General features: G+C 50.9%; 1 protein-coding gene across 5 annotated transcripts in view; it reads right to left on the bottom strand.

The window, feature by feature from the left end:
- The window catches only part of DOT1L (DOT1 like histone lysine methyltransferase), a 70,932-nt gene that overhangs the window by 7,782 nt on the left and 40,438 nt on the right, over positions 1 to 22,712 (bottom strand). For 3 of the 5 annotated variants that reach the window (XM_084883475.1, XM_084883471.1, XM_084883473.1), the window contains exons 9-25: positions 20,151 to 20,230; positions 18,069 to 18,137; positions 16,797 to 16,903; positions 16,298 to 16,339; positions 15,263 to 15,373; positions 14,751 to 14,985; positions 13,717 to 13,830; positions 12,750 to 12,841; positions 12,215 to 12,316; positions 11,711 to 11,848; positions 10,303 to 10,428; positions 7,737 to 8,221; positions 7,445 to 7,580; positions 6,774 to 6,920; positions 4,784 to 4,913; positions 2,555 to 3,132; positions 2,117 to 2,322 (exon numbers count right to left, since the gene is read on the bottom strand). In XM_084883475.1, the coding sequence (XP_084739601.1) occupies positions 2,117 to 2,322; positions 2,555 to 3,132; positions 4,784 to 4,913; positions 6,774 to 6,920; positions 7,445 to 7,580; positions 7,737 to 8,221; positions 10,303 to 10,428; positions 11,711 to 11,848; positions 12,215 to 12,316; positions 12,750 to 12,841; positions 13,717 to 13,830; positions 14,751 to 14,985; positions 15,263 to 15,373; positions 16,298 to 16,339; positions 16,797 to 16,903; positions 18,069 to 18,137; positions 20,151 to 20,230 (2,898 nt within the window). The remainder of the gene's footprint in view (positions 1 to 2,116; positions 2,323 to 2,554; positions 3,133 to 4,783; positions 4,914 to 6,773; positions 6,921 to 7,444; positions 7,581 to 7,736; positions 8,222 to 10,302; positions 10,429 to 11,710; positions 11,849 to 12,214; positions 12,317 to 12,749; positions 12,842 to 13,716; positions 13,831 to 14,750; positions 14,986 to 15,262; positions 15,374 to 16,297; positions 16,340 to 16,796; positions 16,904 to 18,068; positions 18,138 to 20,150; positions 20,231 to 22,712) is intronic. The other 2 variants (XM_084883472.1, XM_084883474.1) reach the window with 1 other exon arrangement.

Here is a 22,712-nt window from a genome sequence, read left to right as displayed (position 1 = left end):
AATAAAGAACAAAATCAGACAAAAACAAGTGCTGGTGAGACTGTGGGGGAACTCAAACCTGAGTGCACAGCTAGTGGAAATGTACAATGGAGTGGCCACTGTGGAAAACAATGAGGATGGCAGTTCCTGAAAATATTAAATATAGAATGACCATGTGACCCAGCAATTCTATTAGGTCTAGTAATAATTAATGTCGTTCTCTAATACTTTTTAAAATCGAATTTATTTAAACAATACAACAAAATTTAATCAACAATATAGTTGCCGTTGTTTTCTACTACTTGTGCCCAACGCTCAGGAAGCATTTTAATCCCTCTGTTGTAAAATTCTTGTGATTTTGATGCAAAAAATTCAGTCAATGCCTTTTTGAGGCATTCTTCATTATTAAATTTTTTTCCAAGAAGAAAGTTTTGCAAAGAACGAAACAAATGGTAATCGGAAGGGGCAATATCAGGAGAATATGCAGGTTGAGGGAGAACTTCCCATTCCAACTGGCGCAGTTTTTCAGCAGTGATTCTTGCAGTATGCGGTCGGGCGTGGTGAAGAATTACGCCCTTCCGATTAATCAGTGCGGGTTCTTTTTCTCTTAAAGCTTGGGCTAACCTTTCCAATTGGGCACTATACACTGCACTTGTAATGGTTTGGTTAGATGGTAAAAGTTCATAATGAAGAATTCCTTTAAAATTCCACCAAACACACAACATCACTTTTTTCGCATGCAAGTCAGGTTTTGGCGTGGGCTGCGGAGCCTCATTTTTGTCCAACCATTGAGGCCGCCTTTTCAAATTAACATACAGCACCCATTCTTCATCTCCGGTAACAATTTGCTCTAAAAACGGCAAACGGTTTTGACGAGAGAGGAGCGAACTGCAAATTGTGACTCTTTGATTACGGTTGTTGTCGGTCAACTCATGAGGAACCCATTTTCCAAACTTTTGGACTTTGCCAAGTGCACGCAATTGATTGGAAATTGTTTTTTGTGAACAATTTAAAGTTGTCGCAAGCTCTTGTTGGGTAATTTGAGGATTTTGCACCAAAAGAGCTTGAAGAGCTTCTTGATCAAAATTGGACACACGGCCTCGACCACTCTTGTCATCTAACGAAAAATTTCCCTCGCGAAATTTCTCAAACCAACGCTGGCATTTTCTGGCACTAACTGCATCTTGACCAAGAGCACTACAGATGTTTTTTGCAGCCTCACTTGCTTTTCTTCCTAATTGGAACTCGTAAAGCATGCAGTGCCGAATATGCTCTTCATCCGCCATCTTCTTAGCCCTAGTTTTGCAACAAAAACCAAACCAAACACAAACTTTTTCAAGCAAAACTTGTTAATTGCACTTCACACGTTCTGTAGATACCACGTGTTTGAAGGTTATGTCAATACAAGTCAACGCCAAGCAAGATTTTAAACGAATGTTTAAAAACGACATTAATTATTACTAGACCCGATATTTGGTACACCCGTTTGGTGTAGCTCAGTGGTCGTGTCAACCTATGAACCAGAGGGTCACAGTTCGATTTGCCATCAGGCAGATGCCTGGGTTGTAGGCTCAATCCCCAGTGGGAGAGGCATGCAGGAGGCAGCCAATCAATTGGCTGTTTCTATCTCTCTCCCTCTCCCTTCCTCTCTGAAATCAATAAAAATATATTTACATATATAACAAATTCTACTTAGTATGAGGAAAATTGAGACAAAAAAACATATATGACAGTTCACAGCGGCACCATTCACAACAGCTAAAAACTGGAAGCCACCCTAGTGTCCATGGACAGAGAAATGGACAATCAAATATGGTCCATCCACACTGGATTATTCAGCCTTAAAAAGGAAGGACATTCTAACACCTGCTAAGACATGGATGAACCTTGAGGACATTACACTGATTCCTAGAGAAGTCAGATTTATAGAGACAGAAAGTAGATGGCGGCTGCCAAGGGCTAGGGGAGGGAGAGACTGTGGGGGGTGATTGTTAAGGTCCCTTTTACCCCCCAACATAAGGCAAGTGGAAGCTGCCTGTCCCTGGGTCACACATGACCACGAGGGCCTGTCCTTCAGAAGCCTGCTGGTGTACGCCCCTCCCCCAAGGGCGGAGTGCCTGCCCTGCCTTGCCCTCACCTGGTACTGCCTTGCTCATCCTCAGAGCCCGGCTCCTCATCAGAGGTCAGCGGGGAGTAGTGGACCCCATTGGGCTGGCTCAGGGGCTTCTCCTTCTTGAGCACGGGGGGCTGGTCGTTGTCCTGGTACGGTGCAGGGGAGCTCTTCAGGGAGCTCTCGGGGGACGAGATGGCTGTGATCTCCAAAGGCTGGTTAATGTTGTTGACCTGAGGGACCAGCACAGACACAGCACAACTCTGTCAATGGCCTCCCACAGCACCGACCCCAACAGCTTTGCTGATCCCTCCTGCCTAAGCTACCCCGGGCATGGAGTCTGCCAGCTGTTTCCTTCCAGCCTGGGCTCCTGCCCCAGCCTGCCTCGGCTACCCCCGGGAACAAGAGACCCAAAGTCCAGATGCCTGCTTGTCTACCTCCCCAGACAGTTGTTCCTGGCCTCACCATGGAGTTCAGGTTGAGGGGAGAACCTGAAGACTGAGTGAAGAGGCCGGCGACGGTTGGCAAGGCCCGGCGCTTGGGGGATACGCCTGAGCTCAGACTGGGGGTCCCCGCTGATGCTCGCTTCCTTCTGCCCCGTTTTCGACTGTCCTGCCCGTAGCTCTGACTGCTGTCTCCACGGGCACCCCCAGGCAGAGGGCTGTGCTTGTTGGAAGGTGACTGCTTGGTGCTGCTGGCACCAGCTGAGATGGTGAAGATAATCCTCCTCTTGGCCTCGCTCTCTGGATCTGAGAAGCCAACCTCTGAGGGAAGGTCCCCTTTGCTCGCATCAGGGAGTGGGCCCTGGGCGGCACTGAGTCGGGGGCTGACGCAGAGCTGGTGAGAGGGCGAGGCGGGACCGGAGTTCCGGGGCTGCACGAGCAGCTGAGGATGCTGTGGGGTGGAGCTGCGGGAGCCCATGGTGGCGAAGAGACTCCCGGAGCTGGAGGACTCATCGAAGGCAGGGGGCTCAACTCCAGGAGCGAGTGGGGCCGGGCTGCCTGCCAGGGCCCCACTGATGGCGACGGAGCCTGCATAGAAGCCTGCCAGGAAGAGAAACAGTGCTTCAGGGAAGCTCATCCCAGGAGAGGACGGTGCTGCTCCAGGTGAAGCTGGTAAGGACACTAAGCCCCAAAGATGCACCCTCCATGTCGAGGGTGCCCCCACAGATGGCACCAAGGGACTAGGCAGGCACCCTTGGGCTGGCACAAGCGCAAGTGAGAGTGCTCAGGCGTGATGAGCTCCTTCCCATGTTTGGATCTGGCATCACTGGAGGCCCTGGAGCCTGTGTACCACTCCCACCCTGAGCCCTCTCTCGGCACCTCCTCTAGGTGCCCAGAAACCCTTGTGATATCCAACTGAGACAGAATTTTTCCTTTGCCTAGAACTCATCATGCTGCCAGCTGCAAAGTATCCCCTGAATTGGAGTAGTAGGATGCAGGGAGCCTAGTGCCGTGGTCGGCAAACTGCGGCTCACGAGCCACATGCGGCTCTTTGGCCCCGTGTATGGCTCTTCCACAAAATACCATGGCCTGGGTGAGTCTATTTTGAAGAAATGGCATTAGAAGAAGTTTAAAAAATTTGGCTCTCAAAAGAAATTTCAACCGTTGTACTGTTGATATTTGGCTCTGTTGACTGAGTTTGCCGACCACTGGCCTAGGGAAGGACTGCTCTCAGTAATGGCCTCTGCATTTTAATATATTTTTTAATTAAAAAAAAAAAAAAGATTTTTGAGCATGAGGAATGGAGAGAGAGATGTTGATACTTATGTGTGCCGATGGGGGATCGAACCTACAACCTTGGTGTATAAAGACAATGATCTAATCAATTGAGCTACCTGGCCAGGGCTGAATTTTATTCTTTATGCCTGGAAAAATAATTTCCAAACAGGCCATGGTGTTCATAAAAGTCAGCAAACTACAGCCCAGCCATGGTTTGGCGATTTGGTTGCCAAGCTTTGCTATAGTAGTTTTACTGGCACATGCCCACCACGTGTTCACGGACTTGCACAACTGGAGTTGAACAGCTGTGACAGAGCCTCTTGGCTTCAGAGCCACAATTCCCCCCACCGCAGGCCCTGTGTCAACACATGGAAGTGTCAAAAATTCGAGCTCTCTGAAGGAGATCAGAATCCAGCTAGAAGCTGGGTGGTCCCGGAGCCCACAGTGGTTTGACAAGGACAATGCCAACACACTGCTCAAGCACAGCATAGCAGGATGCCAGCCGGGGCTCAGGTAATGCACGGAGGGCCCACTCTAGTGTCCCTGATCCCCAGGTCTCACTGTGCTGCTGCTGTTGCTAAGGAGGACAACAGTCTGGACTCAGCACAGACCCCAGGGCTGGAGGAGATAAGCTCTAAGCCTGGCATCTATGAAGGCCTTACTATAGACCAGGGGTCCTCAAACTTTTTAAAGTGGGGGCCAGATCACGGTCCCTCAGAGAGCTGGAGGGCCGGACTATATGAACTACTAATTCCTACTGTAACACCTCGGCTGCGCTCACTGCCCAAAAAACCTGGCGGGCCAGATCAGACTCCTCTGCGGGCCGCATGTGGCCCGTGGGCCGTAGTTTGAAGACCCCTGCTATAGACACTGTTCACAACTCACACCCCCAGCACAGCCCCTAGAAGGTGGCAGTGGGCACAGGTGGAAGGTGACCTATGGAAACAGGGCAGAAATAGGAGAAGCAACCTACCTGCAGGCGCTAGGGTGAGGCTTTTGCTCCCAACAGCGTTGCTCCCAGCACCATGGACATTAGTACCCATCTGCTTTTCAAGTGTGGAGGAGGACTCTCGGGTCTGATGCACAGGACTGGGGGTGCTTCTCTGTTGAGAGAATGCACTGTCAGCTGAGCTGGGCCTGGCATGTGAATGTCAGGGAGGGGGTCAACAGGTCACAGAACATGCTGAGGACATGAAACAGGGAGAATAGCAGGTGTGTGAAAAGCAGACTGAAGAAGGGAAAGTGACCTGCTCAGGGTGTGAGCACAGTGGGCAGCCACCAGAGGGTGTGATCAGGGGTGGGACAGATGTCTGACTTGGGTTCTAAAGGATCATTCTGGCTAATGGGCTCAGAATGGGGATGAAGGGTATAGGGAAAGCAGTGAGGGCTGCAGCAGCAATTATGATCTGACCCAGCAATTTATCTTCTATGTGCAAGGAGATGAAAACACTTGTCTACACAAAACCGGTACACAACTGTTCACAGTGGCCAAAAAGTGGAAACAAAAAAATGTCCATTGATAAATGAAACAATACCCAAATGTGTCCACTCACACACGAGAGTATTACTCAGCCATGAAAAGGAGAGAAGCACTGACACTTGCTACAATATGGATGGATCTATAAACTGGAACTTCAATGAGAAATGCCAGACACTAAAGGCACACAGTGTGTGTGACTCCATTTATGTGAAATGTCCAGAAGTGTGGGTTTGTGGTTGTCAGAGATGAGGATGGTCACACACATGACTATGGATGTGGGTGAAACTTCCTTTGGGGGGTGCCAAAACATTCTGGAACTAGAGGTGATGGTTGTCAGCCTGTGAACATACTAAATGTTCACTGAAACACACGTTTAGATGGTGAATTGTATGTGGATTATAACTGGCGGGGGGGTGGGGGGGGAGAGCCTGCATTATATAGAGTCCATAAGCGTGAGGCAAAGGGAATGCAGGTATGGACTGAAGAGGATGTGTTTCAAGCTTCTACCATATTGGGCATTTGTGTAGACAAGTGTTCAATTCCTTCTCCACCTGCACACACCATCATTTACAAAAAAGGATGTGAGATAGAAATGACAAGATGTGCCAGGACCGGTTTGGCTCAGTGGATAGAGCGTCGGCCTGGGGACTGAAAGGTCCCGGGTTCGATTCCGGTCAAGGGCATGTACCTTGGTTGCAGGCGCATCCCCAGTAGGGGGTGTGCAAGAGGCAGCTGATCGATGATTCTCTCTCATCGATGTTTCTAGCTCTCTATCCCTCTCTCTTCCTCTCTGTGAAAAATCAATAAAATATAAAATAAAAAAAAAGAAGAAGAAAAGAAAAGAAATGACAAGATGTGAAAGAAAAGTACCACATGATCTCACTCATTTGTGGACAATAAAGAACGTTATAGGCCAAGATCAGTTTGGCTCAGTGGATAGAGCGTCGGCCTGCGGACTGAAAGGTCACAGGTTCGATTCCGGTCAAGGGCATGTATCTTGGTTGTGGGCCCATCCCCAGTAGGGGGTGTGCAAGAGGCAGCTGATCTATGACTCTCTCTCATCAATGTTTCTAACTCTCTATCCCTCTCTCTTTCTCTCTGTGAAAAATCAATAATAATAAAAAGAACATTATAAACTGATGAACAAGAAGATAGATACAGAGGCAGTAAAGCATCAAACAGACTAACAAATTATAGCGGGAAGATTAGGGAGAGTTGGGGGAGATAAGAGATCATCAATGGAAAAAATATCCTTGGATGAAGATTAAAAGACAATGAAAAACCCCATAAGATATTAATGTAATTAAACCTGGATTCGTGGATGTTCTATTTTTCTCAAACTTCAATTGCATGCAATTTAACAAAAAAGGAACCAGACAAAAGTGGTGGGACGAACGCCAGACAAAAGTCTCTTGTTCCTGTGCTGATACTTTCCGAGCAACACAGCACTGGACTGCCCCCGCCCCCCATGGTGCCCACTCACTACCTTCTCGGCACGGCTGGGCAACACCACGCTGGCCAGGGGGATGCTGACGGGCAGCTTGCTGGGCTGCACAGTGCTGAGTGGGATGCTGACGGGCAGGCTGGTGATGGCCTCCCCACTGCTGGCATAGGCTCGCTCCTTCAGACCCTGCAGACACAGCAGACTGCCTGCTGCTGCTGACCCGTGAACCCCAGGCCACGAGCACCACCCGAAGAGCACAACTACCCTCTAGCCATGGACAAGGGGACTCCTGTAGCAGGCAGTCCCCTCATCCCACTAACACATATCCCTCCAACTCCAACCGCTTCTCCTGACCTTCCAGGCCCTTACCCATCACTAGGTCCTCACACTCTGACCTAATGTTTTTCAAACTTGCCACCTGAACAGAGACAGAGCTGCCCTCTGGCAATGCCACTCTAAGGGGGCTCTACTATCTTGCCACTTTTTTAGTCTTGTTCATGAAGATGTGAAGCAACTGAGGGTGGGGACCTGATTAACAAAGCCCTATCCCTCCATCCCCAACCCTCATTCTCCTGTTCCACAGCCCCCACCTGGATGCCCGCTCTAACAGACCCACTCAGGATACCCACTGAGTGCCCCCCACAGCCCTGGCTCAGTCACAGGTCAGTCACCCACCCCAAGAGTCCCTCCCTCCCAGTGACTGCCTGCACCTTCTCACTGCCTTTGTCTCCTGTCATCTGTAAGGCCGCAGGGGATGAGGGCCGTTGGTCCTGAGGGCTCAGCTTGATGCCATTGGCGAGGCCCGGACTCTGGTATGGAAAGCCATTCTCCTTTGCGTGCTCAGTTCTGGAATGAAACACATACCAGTCACTCTCTGTGGAGACCCAGTGGCTGTGGCTTTGTGTTCAGAGCTGACAGCCTGGGCCTAGCAAACACTTACAAACTGATGAGCAACCCCTCTCAAGACCCCACAACGGCCCAAGAGCGCCAGGGCAGACTCACCGTGGGTGTAGCTCACCAGCAGATGTCTTGCCACTGGCAGTGTGGTCCTGGCTCAGGTGGCGTCTCAGCACCAGCTTGGCCGGGGAGAGCCTGGTGTAGTCTGGCAAGGCCAAGCCAGACAGCTTCTCAAGCCGAGGCCGGCTGCCGTGGCTGGGAGTGCATGGCACAACCTCCTGGTCCAATGGAGAGGCCAGGTACTGGGGGGTGTTCTGCTTGGACGAGGGCCGGCTCAGTGTGTTGCAGAGCTCATAGCCAGCCGCGTGGCCATTCATGGAGAGCTCCGGGCTCATGCTACTGAAGTGGGGCAGTGAGAACTTGGAGCAGTCCAGCTCAAGGTGCAGCCGGCTGGGTTCCGCCTCCAGTTCTCGGCCCAGGCCACCTTTCCCTCGTAGGTGCAGGGACACAGCTTCATCAGGCGGCACGCAGGACTTGAGCTGCAGGAGCTCCTGCTGCCGCTGGCTCTTTTCCAGCTCCACGATGCTAATCTGGAAGATCGAGGGTGTCAGACACTCAGCTTGCTTGTGGGGGAGGTTCCTGCACACCCGTCGAAGGCCCCAGAGGCCAGCCCAGCCCAACCCAGCAACTGAGAATGATGCCCACCCAGAGTAACTACAAGGAGGCAGACTGACTTGGTGTGTCAAGGGGAACCAGAGCAGCCAACCACCCAAACTGGTCAGGGCACTCAGGGCAGGCAGATAAAACAGCACCTGAGTGTTAAAAGTGGTTCTGCAGATGCACATCTGCTGAAACTAAAAGACGTCCACAGGAAAGCAAGGAACAGAGGATGTAGCGCTCTCGTGAGTATTCAACATTGGAAAACCCCTGAAATAGCATTTCCTTCCAGGGGTCAGACACAGAATTTTAAAAAACATGGTTTTTAGAGATAGAAACATTGATAAGAGAGAAACACCATCATTCGGCTACCTCCTGCATACTCCCTACTGGGGACTGAGCCCACAGCTCAGGATATGCCCTGATTGAGACCTCTTGGTTCCTGGGTTAATGCTCAACTGGTGAGCCACACCTGCCAGGCCACAGGGCACTTTTTCCCCCGTACACTATGTTTGGGCTTTTCCTCTATATGAACATGTATCATTTCTTTATTTCACAGGAGAGTCAGAAACCAAATATATTCCCTGTGGAGACTTCTCTTGCAGGTACACCCATGGAAACAAGGCCTGGCTTTTGTAACAGTCAGCAAACCTCCTTTTTTGTTGTTAATCCATACCCATTTTTTTCCGTTTTTTGTTTTTTGTTTTTTTTTTTAAACAAAGGTGGAGATTTATTGAAGAACAAGTACAGACACACTCCCACATGGGAAGAGGGAAAGAGTCCCACAAAACGGACTCTCACATGGGGAGGGGGAAAGGGTCCCTTTTCCATTGATTTTTAAAGAGAGTGGAAGGGAGAGGGAGAGACAGAGAAACATCAATGTAAGGCACACTGATTGGTGGCCTCCCACACTGGGAATGTCTGGGCCCCCTCAAAAGGGTATCGAACCTGCAACCAAAGTATGTGCCCTTGATTGGAATTGAACAGGAGACTTTGGATGCTCTAGCCACTGAGCTATCGCTAGAGACAAACCTTTCTATGACATACACTGCTGGTGTGACGGATAAGAGACACCTGGGCCATGTATCACACGACCTTAAACTGCTCCCAGATCTATTTTGGGGACTATGTCTTTACAGAAATATCCTTAAGATGAGTCTTAGTGCAAAAAAATTAATTGCATTTTCATTTTACAATAAACCACTTAAAAGAGCCCCAAGGGTCTGGCAGCCGGCAATGCTCTATGTTATGAAGCTGAGCTGAGTAAATGCAGTAGAACCTCTGTATACAGGGAGCTTTCATAATGACCAATGCTCATGCCTCAAGTCTCTCTTTACTGTCCTCATTGTAACTTGTAAGTTCTGTACTCAGGAACTCAGTCCTAACCTGTGTTGTGCTTTCTCTTTCCCCAAACTTTTTCTAGCTAACCTCAATGAATGAGTTACCCTATCAGAAAAAGCACAAGATGCCAGGCTGGTGTAGCTCAGTGACTGAGCACCGACCTATGAACCAGGATGTCACTGTTCGATTCCCAGTCAGGGCACATGCCCGGGTTGTGGGCTCGGTCCCCAGTGGGGGCGCGTACAGGAGGCAGTTGATCAATGATTCTCCCTCACCACTGATGTTTCTGTCTCTCTCACTCTCCCTTCCTCTCTGAAATCAATAAAAGTGTATTTTTAAAAAACGGGTGGGGGGGGGGGAGGTACAAGCTGTTTTGTTTTAATGTGCAAAGGTCTGTTCAGTGACTGTCACAAATGCTTCACCAGGAGGCGCTCAGACACTCATTCAGATGAGATGCTCTAGGGTAGGTAGAGTGGGGTGCCACCTGCCCTACTTCTTGTTCCCCTTTAGGCTGACGATGGGAAGTGAGGCTGTTCCTAATGTGATACCACAACTAGTACATTGTTTTTGGGAGGAGGATGGGTTTGGTGGGTCTGCTAATAACACTGACCACGTTCCTAACACCACAGTTGAAGCCCAGAGGCCAAGGTAACCCCATTCCTTGCCCCCCTACCTGCAGCTCCAGGCAGTGCCTCTGTTTCTCGGAGATCTGGCTCTTCAGGGCCTGCTTCTCCTTTAGCAGGTTCTCCAGGGACAGTGTGGACCAGTCCAACTTCAGCTCCTCACACCGAGCCTTCAGCTGTGGGGACAAGGCAGTCCCGGCCATGAGCATGTGCGTGGCTGTAGGGAGGACAGGGCGGCCCCCTGGGACCTGCTTCCGGCCCTGACACTGGGCTCTGGGAGGAGACAGGGCAGGTATCCCTGGGGGCCAGTCCCTCCTTCCCTCCTGCTTTTGGAAGGCCAGGCTGCAGAGACAGCCGGAGGAGACTAGGGTTTCCATAAGAAATACCCACAGGAGTATAGTGAGGGGTCTCCTGGGATAAAGCAAAGGGACCCATTATAAGGGAGGCCCTGCACATCCAGGGGAACCCCAGGAGGGAGGACTGGGAAAGTTCAGGCCACCTCAAAAGGCCTATCTAGTTCCTGCACAGTGTGGCTCAAATGGTTGGAGCACCATCCATACCCTGAAAGGTAGCGTGTTCAATTCCTGGTCAGGCAACCGATTAATGCTTCTCTCTCTTTTTTCTTTATAGCAAAGGTAGAAATTTATTGAAGAACAAGTACAGACTCCCATGTGGAGAAGGGAAAAGAATCTCATTGCATAGACAACCACTGCGGGAGGGGAAAGAGTCCCCAATGCTTCTCTCCTAAATCAATGTTTCTCTCTCTCTTTCGAAAATCAATGAAAACTGCTGAAACCGGTTTGGCTCGGTGGTAGAGCATCGGCCTGCGGACTGAAAGGTCCCGGGTTCGATTCCGGTCAAAGGCATGTACCTTGGTTGCGGGCGCATCCCCGGTGGGGAGTGTGCAAGTGGCAGCTGGTCGATGTTTCTCTTTCATCGAAGTTTCTAGCTCTAGCTCTGTATCTCTCTCCCTTCCTCTCGGTAAAAAATCAATAAAATATATTTTTTTAAAAAGTTTTTTAAATAAAAATAAATAAATAAAATCAATGAGAACTATATACTTGGGTGAGGATTTAAAAAAAAAAAAATCTAGTAAAATCATGAGTCTTCGACCGCCCCTGACAGGAATTTAAGAAGCCACATTCAGCGGCAAGTTCAGCTCATGCTCACGTGCTCTGAGAGCCCAGAAAAGCTGTGCCAGCATTTCTACAATGAACTAGGTCAGAGACATGGGGAGGGTCCTGGTCTTCACACTCGGGCTAAGGCAATCATGGAAACTCAGGACCATGTGCTGGGGCCCCGCAGGCAACCTCGGGTCATCTGTCTTGGGTCACACATGAGCACCTGGGCCTCCAGACCCATCAACCGAGGGAAACCTGGCCCTCCTCCTGGTCTGAGGTCTAAGGATTCTGCTCGCTGTGGAATGTGCTGGAACTGATGCCTGCTCTGGGCACGTACCAGCTGCAGGCTCTGGCTTCTCAGCTCCCTGTTGTCCTTCTCCAGCTGCTCCGTCTGCTCTCGCAGCTGCTGGTTGTGAGCGGAGATCTCTTTCTGAGCTTGGATCAGGTCACTGTAGGTCAGCGCCTTCACTCCCAACTGTAGACATACAACAGCAAGGCTGGGCTTGCAGGGAGCTGCCGCCACGGTGGAGAGGGGAGGGGATGGCTCTCACCCAGGAAACACCAGGGTGGCACTGTACTAGTCACAGACAGGAGAGACTAAGTACAGTCGCCCAGAGAGGGGAACAAGGGGGTGACCTCAAGACACAAGTCTGTGCAGGCACCATGAGGGACTGCTGGGAGCAGCCTTGTGACCAGAGTCCAAGTTCTAGACTCCCAGAAAAACCCCCCAGAAAGGAACAGTCCTTCTATAGCTCAGCTGTCCTGAGCTGTGCCCCCCCGCCCAGCCCCTGCCCACCCCTCAATTCTATACTTGGGTCATCCTGGCTTCAGGTAGCTCTACCTCATCCAGTTTCTGCTGAAAAAGCTTCTTTATTTCTTCTTTCTGGGCCTGGCAGTGACCAAACAGCTGCTGTGCGGCACCCAGCAACCGGGCGTTCTTCTCCTGCAGGGGACAGAGGGCTGGTGAGTGAGCCCAGCCCACCATCTCTCCCCTCACACAGGCTCCGCGGAGGAGTGCTGATGGGACACTGCTCAGCCCATCTCATCGACAAAGACCACTGTCCATTCCTCAAAGTGCGAGAGCTGCCACCTCCCTATGCTCACAGGTGGCAACACATGCATACACTGGGAGCATGCACACACGGCACGCCAGCTGGTCCTCTATCTGAGACTTTATCGGAAGGTGGTACCAACTCAGTGGCTCTCTGAGTTACTAACTGGGGGTGACAGACACCTGTCAGCACGGGCAGCAGCAGGCCCTCTGGGCAGGGACAAGGGGACGTGACAGGAAGCAAGGCATGCTCTGGGCAGGCTGGGGGCTTGCCTGGCTCACCCCTCTGCAGAGTGCTGGGAACACAAAAGCAGGCACCCCTCACCTTCTCCTGGTCCAGCAGCTGCTGCAGGCTGGCCTTGTACTGAGGGGTCTTCGTGTACGCCAGGAACTGCAGGTACTGAATCTTGAAGGACTCTAGGAGAAGCGGGGACAAGGTCTCGGTACAGAAGCCATCCAGCTGACTGGAGGCTGTGGTGGTAGGGGATGTGTGGGGGCACTCATATCTCTGGGAGCTCCCCCAGCCCTGTTGTCAGATGCTGCTGAAAATCACCTGTCACTGTGCCAACACCTTTGGTTCTGCACTGCCTTATCACCACTCACTTGCACCTATGGCTAGTGTCCCCCTGGAGCCCTCTGCAGTTCCTGCCATCACCAGCACACTTTCTCACTCCCCAAGACAGCGGGTTTCTTGGACCAAATCTCCCAGTAAACTCATGCTGTTGAAGTGTGGAAACTGATGGCTCCCACAATTCAAAGGCATTTCCTTCACTCGGTTTTTATTTATTTATTTATTTATTTATTTATTTATTTTCTTTCTTTTCTTTTTTTCCCCCACTCAGTTTTTAAAAGAGATGAAAGCTTATTGGTCAAGCACCGCAAGGTGAGCAGGTGCCTGCTCCCTCACAGCCCCAGCTTATCCCTGACAGGCCCTTCCCACACTCTAAGAACTGTGGGGTGTCCAGGGTACAGTGGGGGAAGTGAGCAGCATCCCTGTTCCCCACTCTATATAGGAGCACCCCCAATTAACCACAGATATCCCGACACGGCCCAGTGTCCCCAGAGGGGCAGAGCTTCAGCCTAAGAAAACCACACGGGTTCTGCTGGCCTAACAGCCCAGGCACCACCTGGCAGGACTGACCCTGAGCCCTCGGGACTCTAGTGTGGTCAGCTTGCTGCAGGTATCACAGGGGCTTGCCCGAGAGGAAGACCATCGGACCCCGCCCCTTCCTCTCAGAGCTGTTAAGTCAGAATTTGCACATGACCGCACAGTGTTTGGGCCGCTAGCTCACCTAGCAGCTTCTGCAGTCCAGGCGGGGTGGGTGCCAGCAACAGCTGGTCAGGGGGGTGCCGCTGCACGCTGGGAGGTAGCTGATAAAATGGGCTGTGAGGTGACTTGTATGCATCTGCAGGAAACAGCAACATTTACGTGTCAACACTGCCTGGAACGCCCTCCCAGGGAATTCCAGATTGTTCTATGGAACTTTTCGAGCCTTTTAAAAAATACACACACACACACACACACACACACACACACACACATATATATATATATATATATATATATATATATATATTTATTAATTTCAGAGATGGAGAGAAAGATAGAAACATCAGTGAGAAAGATTCAATGATGAGCTGCCTCCTGCACACCCCTTACTGGGGATAAAACCTGCAACCTGGGCATTAACCCTGACCAAGAACTGAACTGGGATTTTCTAGTTCATAGGTCAATGCTCAACCATTGAGCCATACTACCCAGGCTTTTCCAGTATTTTAAAATACTGTACTCAGGCTGAAACCGGTTTGGCTCAGTGGATAGAGCGTCAGCCTGCGGACTGGAAGGTCCCAGGTTCGATTCCAGTCAAGGGCATGTACGTTGGTTGTGGACACATCCCCAGTAGGGGGTGTGCAGGAGGCAGCTGATCGATGATTCTCACTCATCGATGTTTCTAACTCTCTATCCCTCTCTCTTCCTCTCTGTAAAAAATCAATAAAATATATTAAAAAAAAAAAAAAAATACTGTACTCAGCACAGCTCCTACAGTTCAAAGGCATGACCAGATACCGCATCTCAGCAATTCTAGAAGCGGAGACAAATGCCATCATAATCTAAGAAACTTCTGTGAGCAGTGCTTTCTGCCATAGCTGCTGACGTTATCAAAGCCTGGGATGGCAGGATGTGATGGAAAAGCCCCACCAGGATTTGCTCTTGGCAGACTATCTGCGCGAAGCAAGGCCCGGGTGAATCCTGAGGACATCATGAGGTCCCTGGAGCATGGCCCAGAGAGCCTGCGCGGCCCTGAGGGCTCTGAGGCTGGCTCACCTGGTGGCGAGGGCGTCGCCGTCTGGGACACGGTCTGGGCGTGCAGGAGGTCCAGTGCAGTGGGGTTCTTCTTGGGCTTACGCTCGGGGTTCGCAGTGTTCATCTTCTTGGGACGTCCGCGCTTCCGGCCAGCCAGCTTCCGGCCCTTCTTGTTCAGCTTCTTCTTCCGAGCTTTGGAGGGCGATGGCTTCTTGATAGCGGTGGTCGCTGCTTTCTCTTCCTCAGCACCAGAATCCTATGGACAGAGTTACTGAGAGAGCGATGCTCCCACCCCTCCTCCCATTAATAATGAGCCCACAACACAGGCTCTGGGAGAGCAACTGAACAGAGGCACCTGAAACCCAGGAGCCCCCTTCCCTTCTCCAGCCCAGTGATCAGTCAACCAACCTGTGCACTGACCAGGACCACCCCTCTGGCTGGAAGAGCCCAGCCCCTCCCTGTATAATGAGGGCCGTGCCCATAATAGCCCTGTGGGGCCCCAAGCCCCAAGAGAAGGGGTCGGGGGCACTTACCACAGAGGTGTCCGCAGGCACAGCCGCCTTGCTCTCAGGCACCTTCGTTGGGGTGGTTGTATTACTCTTGTTTTCTCGCTGCTGCCGGCGCCTAGCTGCCTCTTGTTCCTCCTGGAAAACAAGTGTCGGACATGTCCTCCAAAGTGTCAGCATGTCCCCCAAAGTGTGGGCATGACCCAAAAGAGCCACCAAGGTGGGCTACCTGTCCCAGCTCCGCTCAGCCCAACTCCTCTGCCTGCTGTACACAAGAGGAAAATAAAGTAGAGAGAAGCACGTGAGCCGTCCCGAGCCTTTAGCCAGCCCTGAGCCATGTGTGTATCTATGCCTGGTGCAGACACCCCTGTGTGTGAGGAAATGAAATCAAAGATAAAAAGCTGTCTGAAAGTCCTCTCCTTCCAGGGAGCTAGGGACCCCCACTGAAGTGCATCCCTGCAAAGTGAGGGTCACTGAGAAGGCTGTAGGAAAAGGAAGAGGATGGTGCTGGCTGGCTTAGCTTGTTCTCTGTGCTAGGGGTAAGTAACCCAGATACCCCAAGTATGGCAGGAACAGCACAGGACCCTAGGTCATGGGGACTTCTTCCTGCTCAGATGCTTGTCTGAGTCTCCAGAAACAATGACATTTGGACAGATGTACCCTGAGGTCCGAAGGAGGCAGTTTGAGGATTGGGCATTGCAGGGACACTGGGACTGGCAGTAGAACCACCATGTCAGACTCTAGGCCACTCCCCTCTAGCAAGTGTGATGCACCACTTAGAAGCAGTTGCCTGTTTAGAAAGAGGAACATCTTGTGTTCTAGACGTGGTGGGTCAGTGTGGCTCGAGCACCTCCCTCAAACCTGTACTTGGCACGTTTCATAACACTGTCCAAATGTTGAGACTCATCCAGCCTAGTTTCCAAAAGAATGCTGACAGGAAGAGTGGCCCCAAGGGACCATGACCCCCGTCCCCAACCAGCACTCCCCATCCACCACTTGGAGTTCTGTCAAGTTCATCAAGCAGCATACCAGTGATATTCAATGAGGGAAACACACACTTACCCTGAGTTTTGGATTTTTCAGACTAGAAAAATAGTTTTCAAGCTAAAAATGAAAAAAGAAAGAAGTTTTATTAGACATCAGTCCCAAACCTGTCAGGACAAGAGCAACACCTGAGACACGCCAACATGAAATGTCGTTGGAGCTGTCACAGGGATACACCTCTGCTCAGACCCACCCTGAACACAGGTTTCCTCTCAGGGGCTGTGCAGACCCGCAGGGCCATCTCACATGAAGCAAGCTGGGTGGGAACCAGGCTGCCCAGTGCGGGGGCTCCCTGGACACCAGAAGCCTGTGACACTGAGGCCAAATCCGTTATTAGTACATCATTCGGGACAATGTGTGCCTCATACAAGGACTGGGAGCAAAGAGGGAAGACAAAGAGTTCCTGGTTTCCACTCATGCTACAGTGTCTCAGATCCTCCAGGGAGAGGGCCATGGGGAGGCGGGAGGGAAGGGAAGAGGCTTCCGGGAGGGCCTGGCCTCACCACGGGACACTTACTATGGTGCGGTCGATGGTGTGCAGGTAGTAGGAGACGGGCTTCCCCGTCCACGACACTGAGCCCTTCAGGGGCGAGAGCTCCACGACGCGCATGATGGTGCCGATGTCTGCAACGACGGGCACAGGTTAGGGCCTTGTGCACCTGGGGGAATGACTCAGGCGAGGCAGGAAGGGAGCAGGACCGCGCGCCCTCATCGCGTGAGGCCGTCCCACTCGCCAGGCCGGTGAGATGCCTGGATATCGGCACGCTGGCAGGTCAGGGAGGCGCACGGCGTGCACAACGTTCCCCGCTAACCCAGGTGCTTGTCCAAGGAAAACGGCAACGAGCCTGACTGGGTGGGATGGAAAAGCACTTGAGGACCACTTGGAAAGAACACGGCTACTAAGATGCCCAGCACCCGAGAAATTATGACCCCAGGGCCAGCTGCCACAGAGCAACATGGCTCTTCCCCAGGCCAAAGGTTCAGCTCTTCCTGCTGAAGGTTTCTGCATCTGGAGCCCATCACACACACCAGCCATTTGCCCCTTAGGCCAATCAGATATGAAAGCAAGGAAGCTTGTAAACCACTGAGTTTTCATAACCTTGTGACAAACGTGTGGGGTCTCAACCTGGGTGGGCAATGTCTAGGGACATCAGTGGTGGTCAAGACAAGGGTGCTCCTGGCATCAAGTAGGTTCCCAGAAAGCTCCCCCAGAGATGACCGGGCCCTAAAGTCCAGGAATCAAACCCTTTACTAACTTGTGTCAAATGCTTAAGATCATATATATGGCCTGGCCAGTGTGGCTCAATGGTTGAGCACTGACCTATGAACCAGAAGGTCACAGTTTGATTCCTGGTCAGGGCACATGTCCGGGTTGCGGGCTCAATCCCCAATTGGGGGCATGTCAGAGGCAGCCCATCAACGAGTCTCTCATCATTGGTTTCTACCTCTCTCCTCTTCTCCCTTCCTCTCTGAAATCAATTTAAAAGTAAAAATAATAATAATAATAATATATAAATATATTTTTATTGATTTTGTACAGAGAGAAAGGGAGAGGGAGAGTTAGAAACATCGATGAGAGTCATCGATCAGCTGCCTCTTGCACACCCCCCACTGGGGATATGCCCGCAACCAAGGTACATGCCCCTGACCGGAATCGAACCCAGGACCTTTCAGTCCCCAAGCCGACGTTCTACCCATTGAGCCAAACCGGTTTCAGCGATAATTATTATTATTATTATATTTATATATGAAATCATCTGAAGAATTTAGCAACATGAGAGTTTCTTACCACTCAAGTTTCTACTGTTTATTCTGAAGTTCAGAGGTGCAAAGGGCTTCGAGGACACAATTCTGCCACCTGAAACACAAAAGCTGATTATTGCCTTTCATGGGGAAAACCGTCATGCATGTAAGGAAAGGATGATGGAAGTTAGAGTAGGGGAGGCGAAGCCAAAGGAAGAAATGAGCACATAAGTAGCCAGGGACTGGGAGTCCTTTCCGTTTCCTACAAGTAAGAGCAAAATTAAGGTACGCTTAAGCCAAACCTACTAATGACCTTCCTGTAGAAACTTACCCAAGGCCTCCTGAAATCCCACCTGCATATATGTGTCCCATAACCCACACTTAATCTGAAACACCCTGATTTGTGAATCAGGTTAGGATCTGCCACACAGAAAATGCTAATGCCCCATGTTAGTGTGACTGTCACACCTGTCATAGTGAGCATATGTGAGTGATGCTGCTCATGTTATTATTACAACAGCATACTACATGGATTGAAGAAAACACCAAAGTAAACATGTTAATGCTAAACTTTGCAGTGTCAAAAAAAAGAATCAAATATAAAAGTCAAAGAAAATAATGTTTCATAAATCCATTTAAGACACATTCTCACACACACACACACACACACCCATACACATGAACACAGCCCCATAACACCCCAATCAGAGGAGCTCCCCAGTGCTCAGATAGTGTTCCTGAGCACCACCCCCACTAGAAAAAGGATGGATCCCAGGGCCAGCCTGGTGCAGGGTCAGGAGACCACAAGGGGTATTCACCGTCATAGGAGCATCTAAGTGTGTGGGATACAATAAAATAAAACTCAGGGGTCCACAGACCGCTTTCATTAGGAATATGCCATCCTGCGATGCTCAGATGACAATTGTGTATGAGGGGACTTCTGAGGACAAGTCACTATAGGACAACAGATCCTAATGACACTAGAGGGTTTAGCAGGCAATCCTGCCCCTGAGCCAGCCCATGTGTGACAACCAGGCATTGAGACCTGTAGGAAACGGGGCTCAGAGAGGCAGGGTCAAGCTCACCATAAGGGATGAGTCCAGAATGGATAACATCCCATAGGAAAATGAGCCCAGATAACCCATGGACACTGTCAAAAAGATGGAGGGGCCGTTTTCTAAGAAAACTACACAACAGTCCAAGGCCCGAAGGCCACTTGTGACTACTGGCTGAATAGATGGGGGAAAACAAAGGAGAAGCTGGGAGAGTTCAAGGCAGGGTGGGACCCGAAGGCCACAGGAATCCCAGTCCTCTCCTCTCCTTGGGGTGCGAGGGAGGGGCCTGAAGGCTCAGGAGACACCCTGTATGTGTGTGCAGGGTGCAGTGGACAGTGGCTGCTCACTCTTACAGTAATTAAAAACAACCATGCACACACATACACATGCTCATCTGTACACAGAATGGGATCACACATGCTCATACATCCACATGAAACTGGCAGTGTTGAAGGCAGATGAAAGTTATCTGTGTCTATGATCTCTCCCCTCCCCCACCCAATGAGCTGCTCTCTGACCTGGGATGGAGGAAAGGGAGTCAGAGGGAAGTAGTAGGGTGGCTCTGGACAGGTGATGGTGGTTCCAAACATGAAAGGCCAGTGCCCCAGGTTAGGGTTGCCAGACAAACAGGGACACCATTCTGAATTTCAGATACACATGATATTCCTTTAGTAAAAGCTGGGACATCCTTACACTGAGAAGCTATTTGCTGTCTATAGGAAATGCACATTTAAACAGATAGCCTACGGTATATCTTACTTGCTAATCTGGCCACCCCCACCAAGTCCCTCAGGCTGGCTGAGCAGTGTGTATGGGAGATAGGTCTATTCCACTCCAGATTCTAAGCTGGGATGCACCCAGCCTGGCACCTCAGGTGACAGTGAGAGCCACAGTGAAGGCATCCCACTGCCTGAAGCCTTCTGACTGGGACTGAAATGGATGGGTAGGAAAACTTAGAACTTTCACACCTGGAATCGGTCTCAAACCTAGCCAAACCGAGAGGGCGGCGGTTCGAGAAGCACGGTGAGCTGCTGCAGCCACAAAGGGGCGGGGTTAAGGGAGAAGTACGTTACCTTCCTTCATGTTTGCAAATCGCTCCTTCAGCTGGTGATCCACCTCAGGACCAAAGGCAAAGTTATTCACAAATATAACACTGCAAAATAATATTCCAGTTGAGTAAAATGAAGGTTCCATCTTCACAGTGTATACAGTGCCATTGCACATGCTACCTACTGCTTCCACTGCCAGCTCCATCGTGAGGCCTCCCCAGGCTCTGCCCACACCACTTCCACCCGGCCCAGGTAAGGGGCTCCAGCTGCCCAAGTTTGTTGCTAATATACAATAATTTAGAAATTTCCATGAGCACCACATTGCTGGCCTCTCTGAAAAAACAAAAAACAAACCAACAAAAACCCCACAAGATGGACATGTGCAGGCCAAAGTGGCCCAGGTCAACCTGTTCTACACGGCTGGTGGTCCCTGCCTGCCCATGGACATTTCTAGATGGAATGCAGGCAGCACAACTGTAACCTGGGGGCAGGGGTGTGAGGAGAACCAAATATCCAGGCAGGAAGGAAGCACGACTGAGTCAAGCTGCATCTGAACGTGACACCTAAGGACCCTTGGGACCAGAAGCAAAGCTCTTCCACGGGACAGTGTAACTCAGCCCAATTTTTTCGAATGGCCTCTGGCACCAGATGACCAAAGGAACTTCGATCTGCAGATGCCTGCTGGGATGGCAGAGGAGACTGCTGCCTCGCCAGGAACAAGGTGTCCCCCTGACTGCTCCCTCACCCACCCACCCGGCCCTTGCCCATTTAGAGGAACTCTCTGAATGGCTAAATGCTAGGAACACCCGTGCAGTTAACGTGAAGACGCAAAGACAAGACAGACAGTTTCATACTTAAGAGTCACGTGGCTCTCCTCTCTGCTGCAAGTGCCTCCAGATTAAAACTGTGCCACGGCAGAAACTGGGCCACGGACAGCAGAACTGTAGACATGGGTTCACTTCCTCTTTTGACCGTTACAGAAAATGAAGTGAGCTGACTGTCATCTCCATGCTGCTTGTTTTAATGAAGTCTCAAAAAAGCTTTAAAATCAAGAAATCTCAACCCTTTACAGCAAGCAGGTGAAGGAGCAGGTGAAGTAACTGTTACTTCACAAGTGCAAGAAAAGAGTGGCCGAAGGATACTGAAGGTATCAATGAAGGCCAGTACTCTCTCCCTGCTCCACCAGGCAGACTGAAACAGAAGACAGTAAGATTTAAAGTGGATGGAGGCACCCCAGCTGCCGATGGGCAGAGCATGATGAGGACAGGTGAGCCGAGTTAGGCCATGGCCCTACTCAGGACAGAGCTTGGGAAGGCTGGACGCCAGAGTCTCAAGGTGACCAAAGCCACAAGAGGGCAGAACCAAAAAGGCTTTGAAGGAATAGGCTCCAGACACTCTTGCCCTCTCACATTCAGACCCGAGAAAAGCAGAAAACTAATTGAGGCAAGGGTCACACCTGACAACGAAAGAACTGGTGGGGAGGAGACACCCTTAACAGAAAGCAGGGTACCTAGGGGACATCTAGGGGACACAGTCAGGGCCTGGCCTTGGGCCCTTGCCCACAGGACTGTCACAGGCCAAGTGGACGATGGGCAGAAGAGGAGCAGGGTGCAGTGTGCTTTCAGGAAGCTGTCACTGGGGTGCCCAGAAGACAGGACACTGCAGCCTGGATGCTGCTGGGCAGTGCATGGTGAGTATGGGGTTCTCCCCACTGGGGAGGTCTCTCATTGCATTCAGACCCCGCTCAGCCCACCACAATGGCAGCACAGATTCTATTCCATGGGGATATCCATAGAGTCATCACAATTCTCTCAAGAAGATGAGGAGGACCTAGTCATTGCGGGACAGTACGCTCACAAGCGGCAAAAAAAAAAAAAAAAGAAAAAAAAAAAAAGATACTTCTATGAAAGGACAATGCTTAGTTCCTATTTGCCTCAAGAATCGCAGTGGGGGACACAGGGCAACGTATAGTAGGTGCACCCTGAAGAACAGGGAGAGAAGGACAAGACAGTAGGTCAGACTGAAAGCCTGTGATCCACACCTCACCAAGGCTGACCCACCACTCCCCAGGAAGAGCACTCCAGAGCATGCAATGTGGCCTCACAGATCACCGTGGTCCTGGCTACCTCGGCTGATGCATACAAGACCTTCACACTCCAGCACTGCCTCCTGCTCACCCAACGAGACCCATCAAATCTGCAGCTATGCTAGAGGTGAGGAAAGAGCATAGCAATCCAGCCTGGCACATCTTAGCCTCAGCCTGAGGCCAGCGGAAGGACAAAGGGAAAATAAGGAGAGAGGGTAGGGAAGAACTATAAACACAGCTACAGGAGCTGATGGACATGAAGGTCACACCTCAAGTCCTCGGCTGAAGGGTCTGCTGGAGCTGGGATGGTTCTGGGATGGCCTCTCAGACCAGGCAGGCAGACCTGCCAGCAAGTTCAGGATGTTTCCTGGGGGGCTGTTCACACCCATCCAACACTCCCCCCACAGCAAGCGCAAAGAAATAGCTCCCTCCACTCGTCACGGAGTACAATGTCCACATGCTGACATAGTGAGAGCTGAGCTTAGGGCCAAGACCTCCAG

This window comes from Pipistrellus hanaki, assembly GCF_964339955.1.
Source record: "Pipistrellus hanaki genome assembly, chromosome: 5".
In the NCBI taxonomy this organism is placed as follows: domain Eukaryota; kingdom Metazoa; phylum Chordata; class Mammalia; order Chiroptera; family Vespertilionidae; genus Pipistrellus; species Pipistrellus hanaki.
Note: the sequence above shows the minus strand (reverse complement) of the source record. Positions and strands in the feature narration are given on the sequence as shown.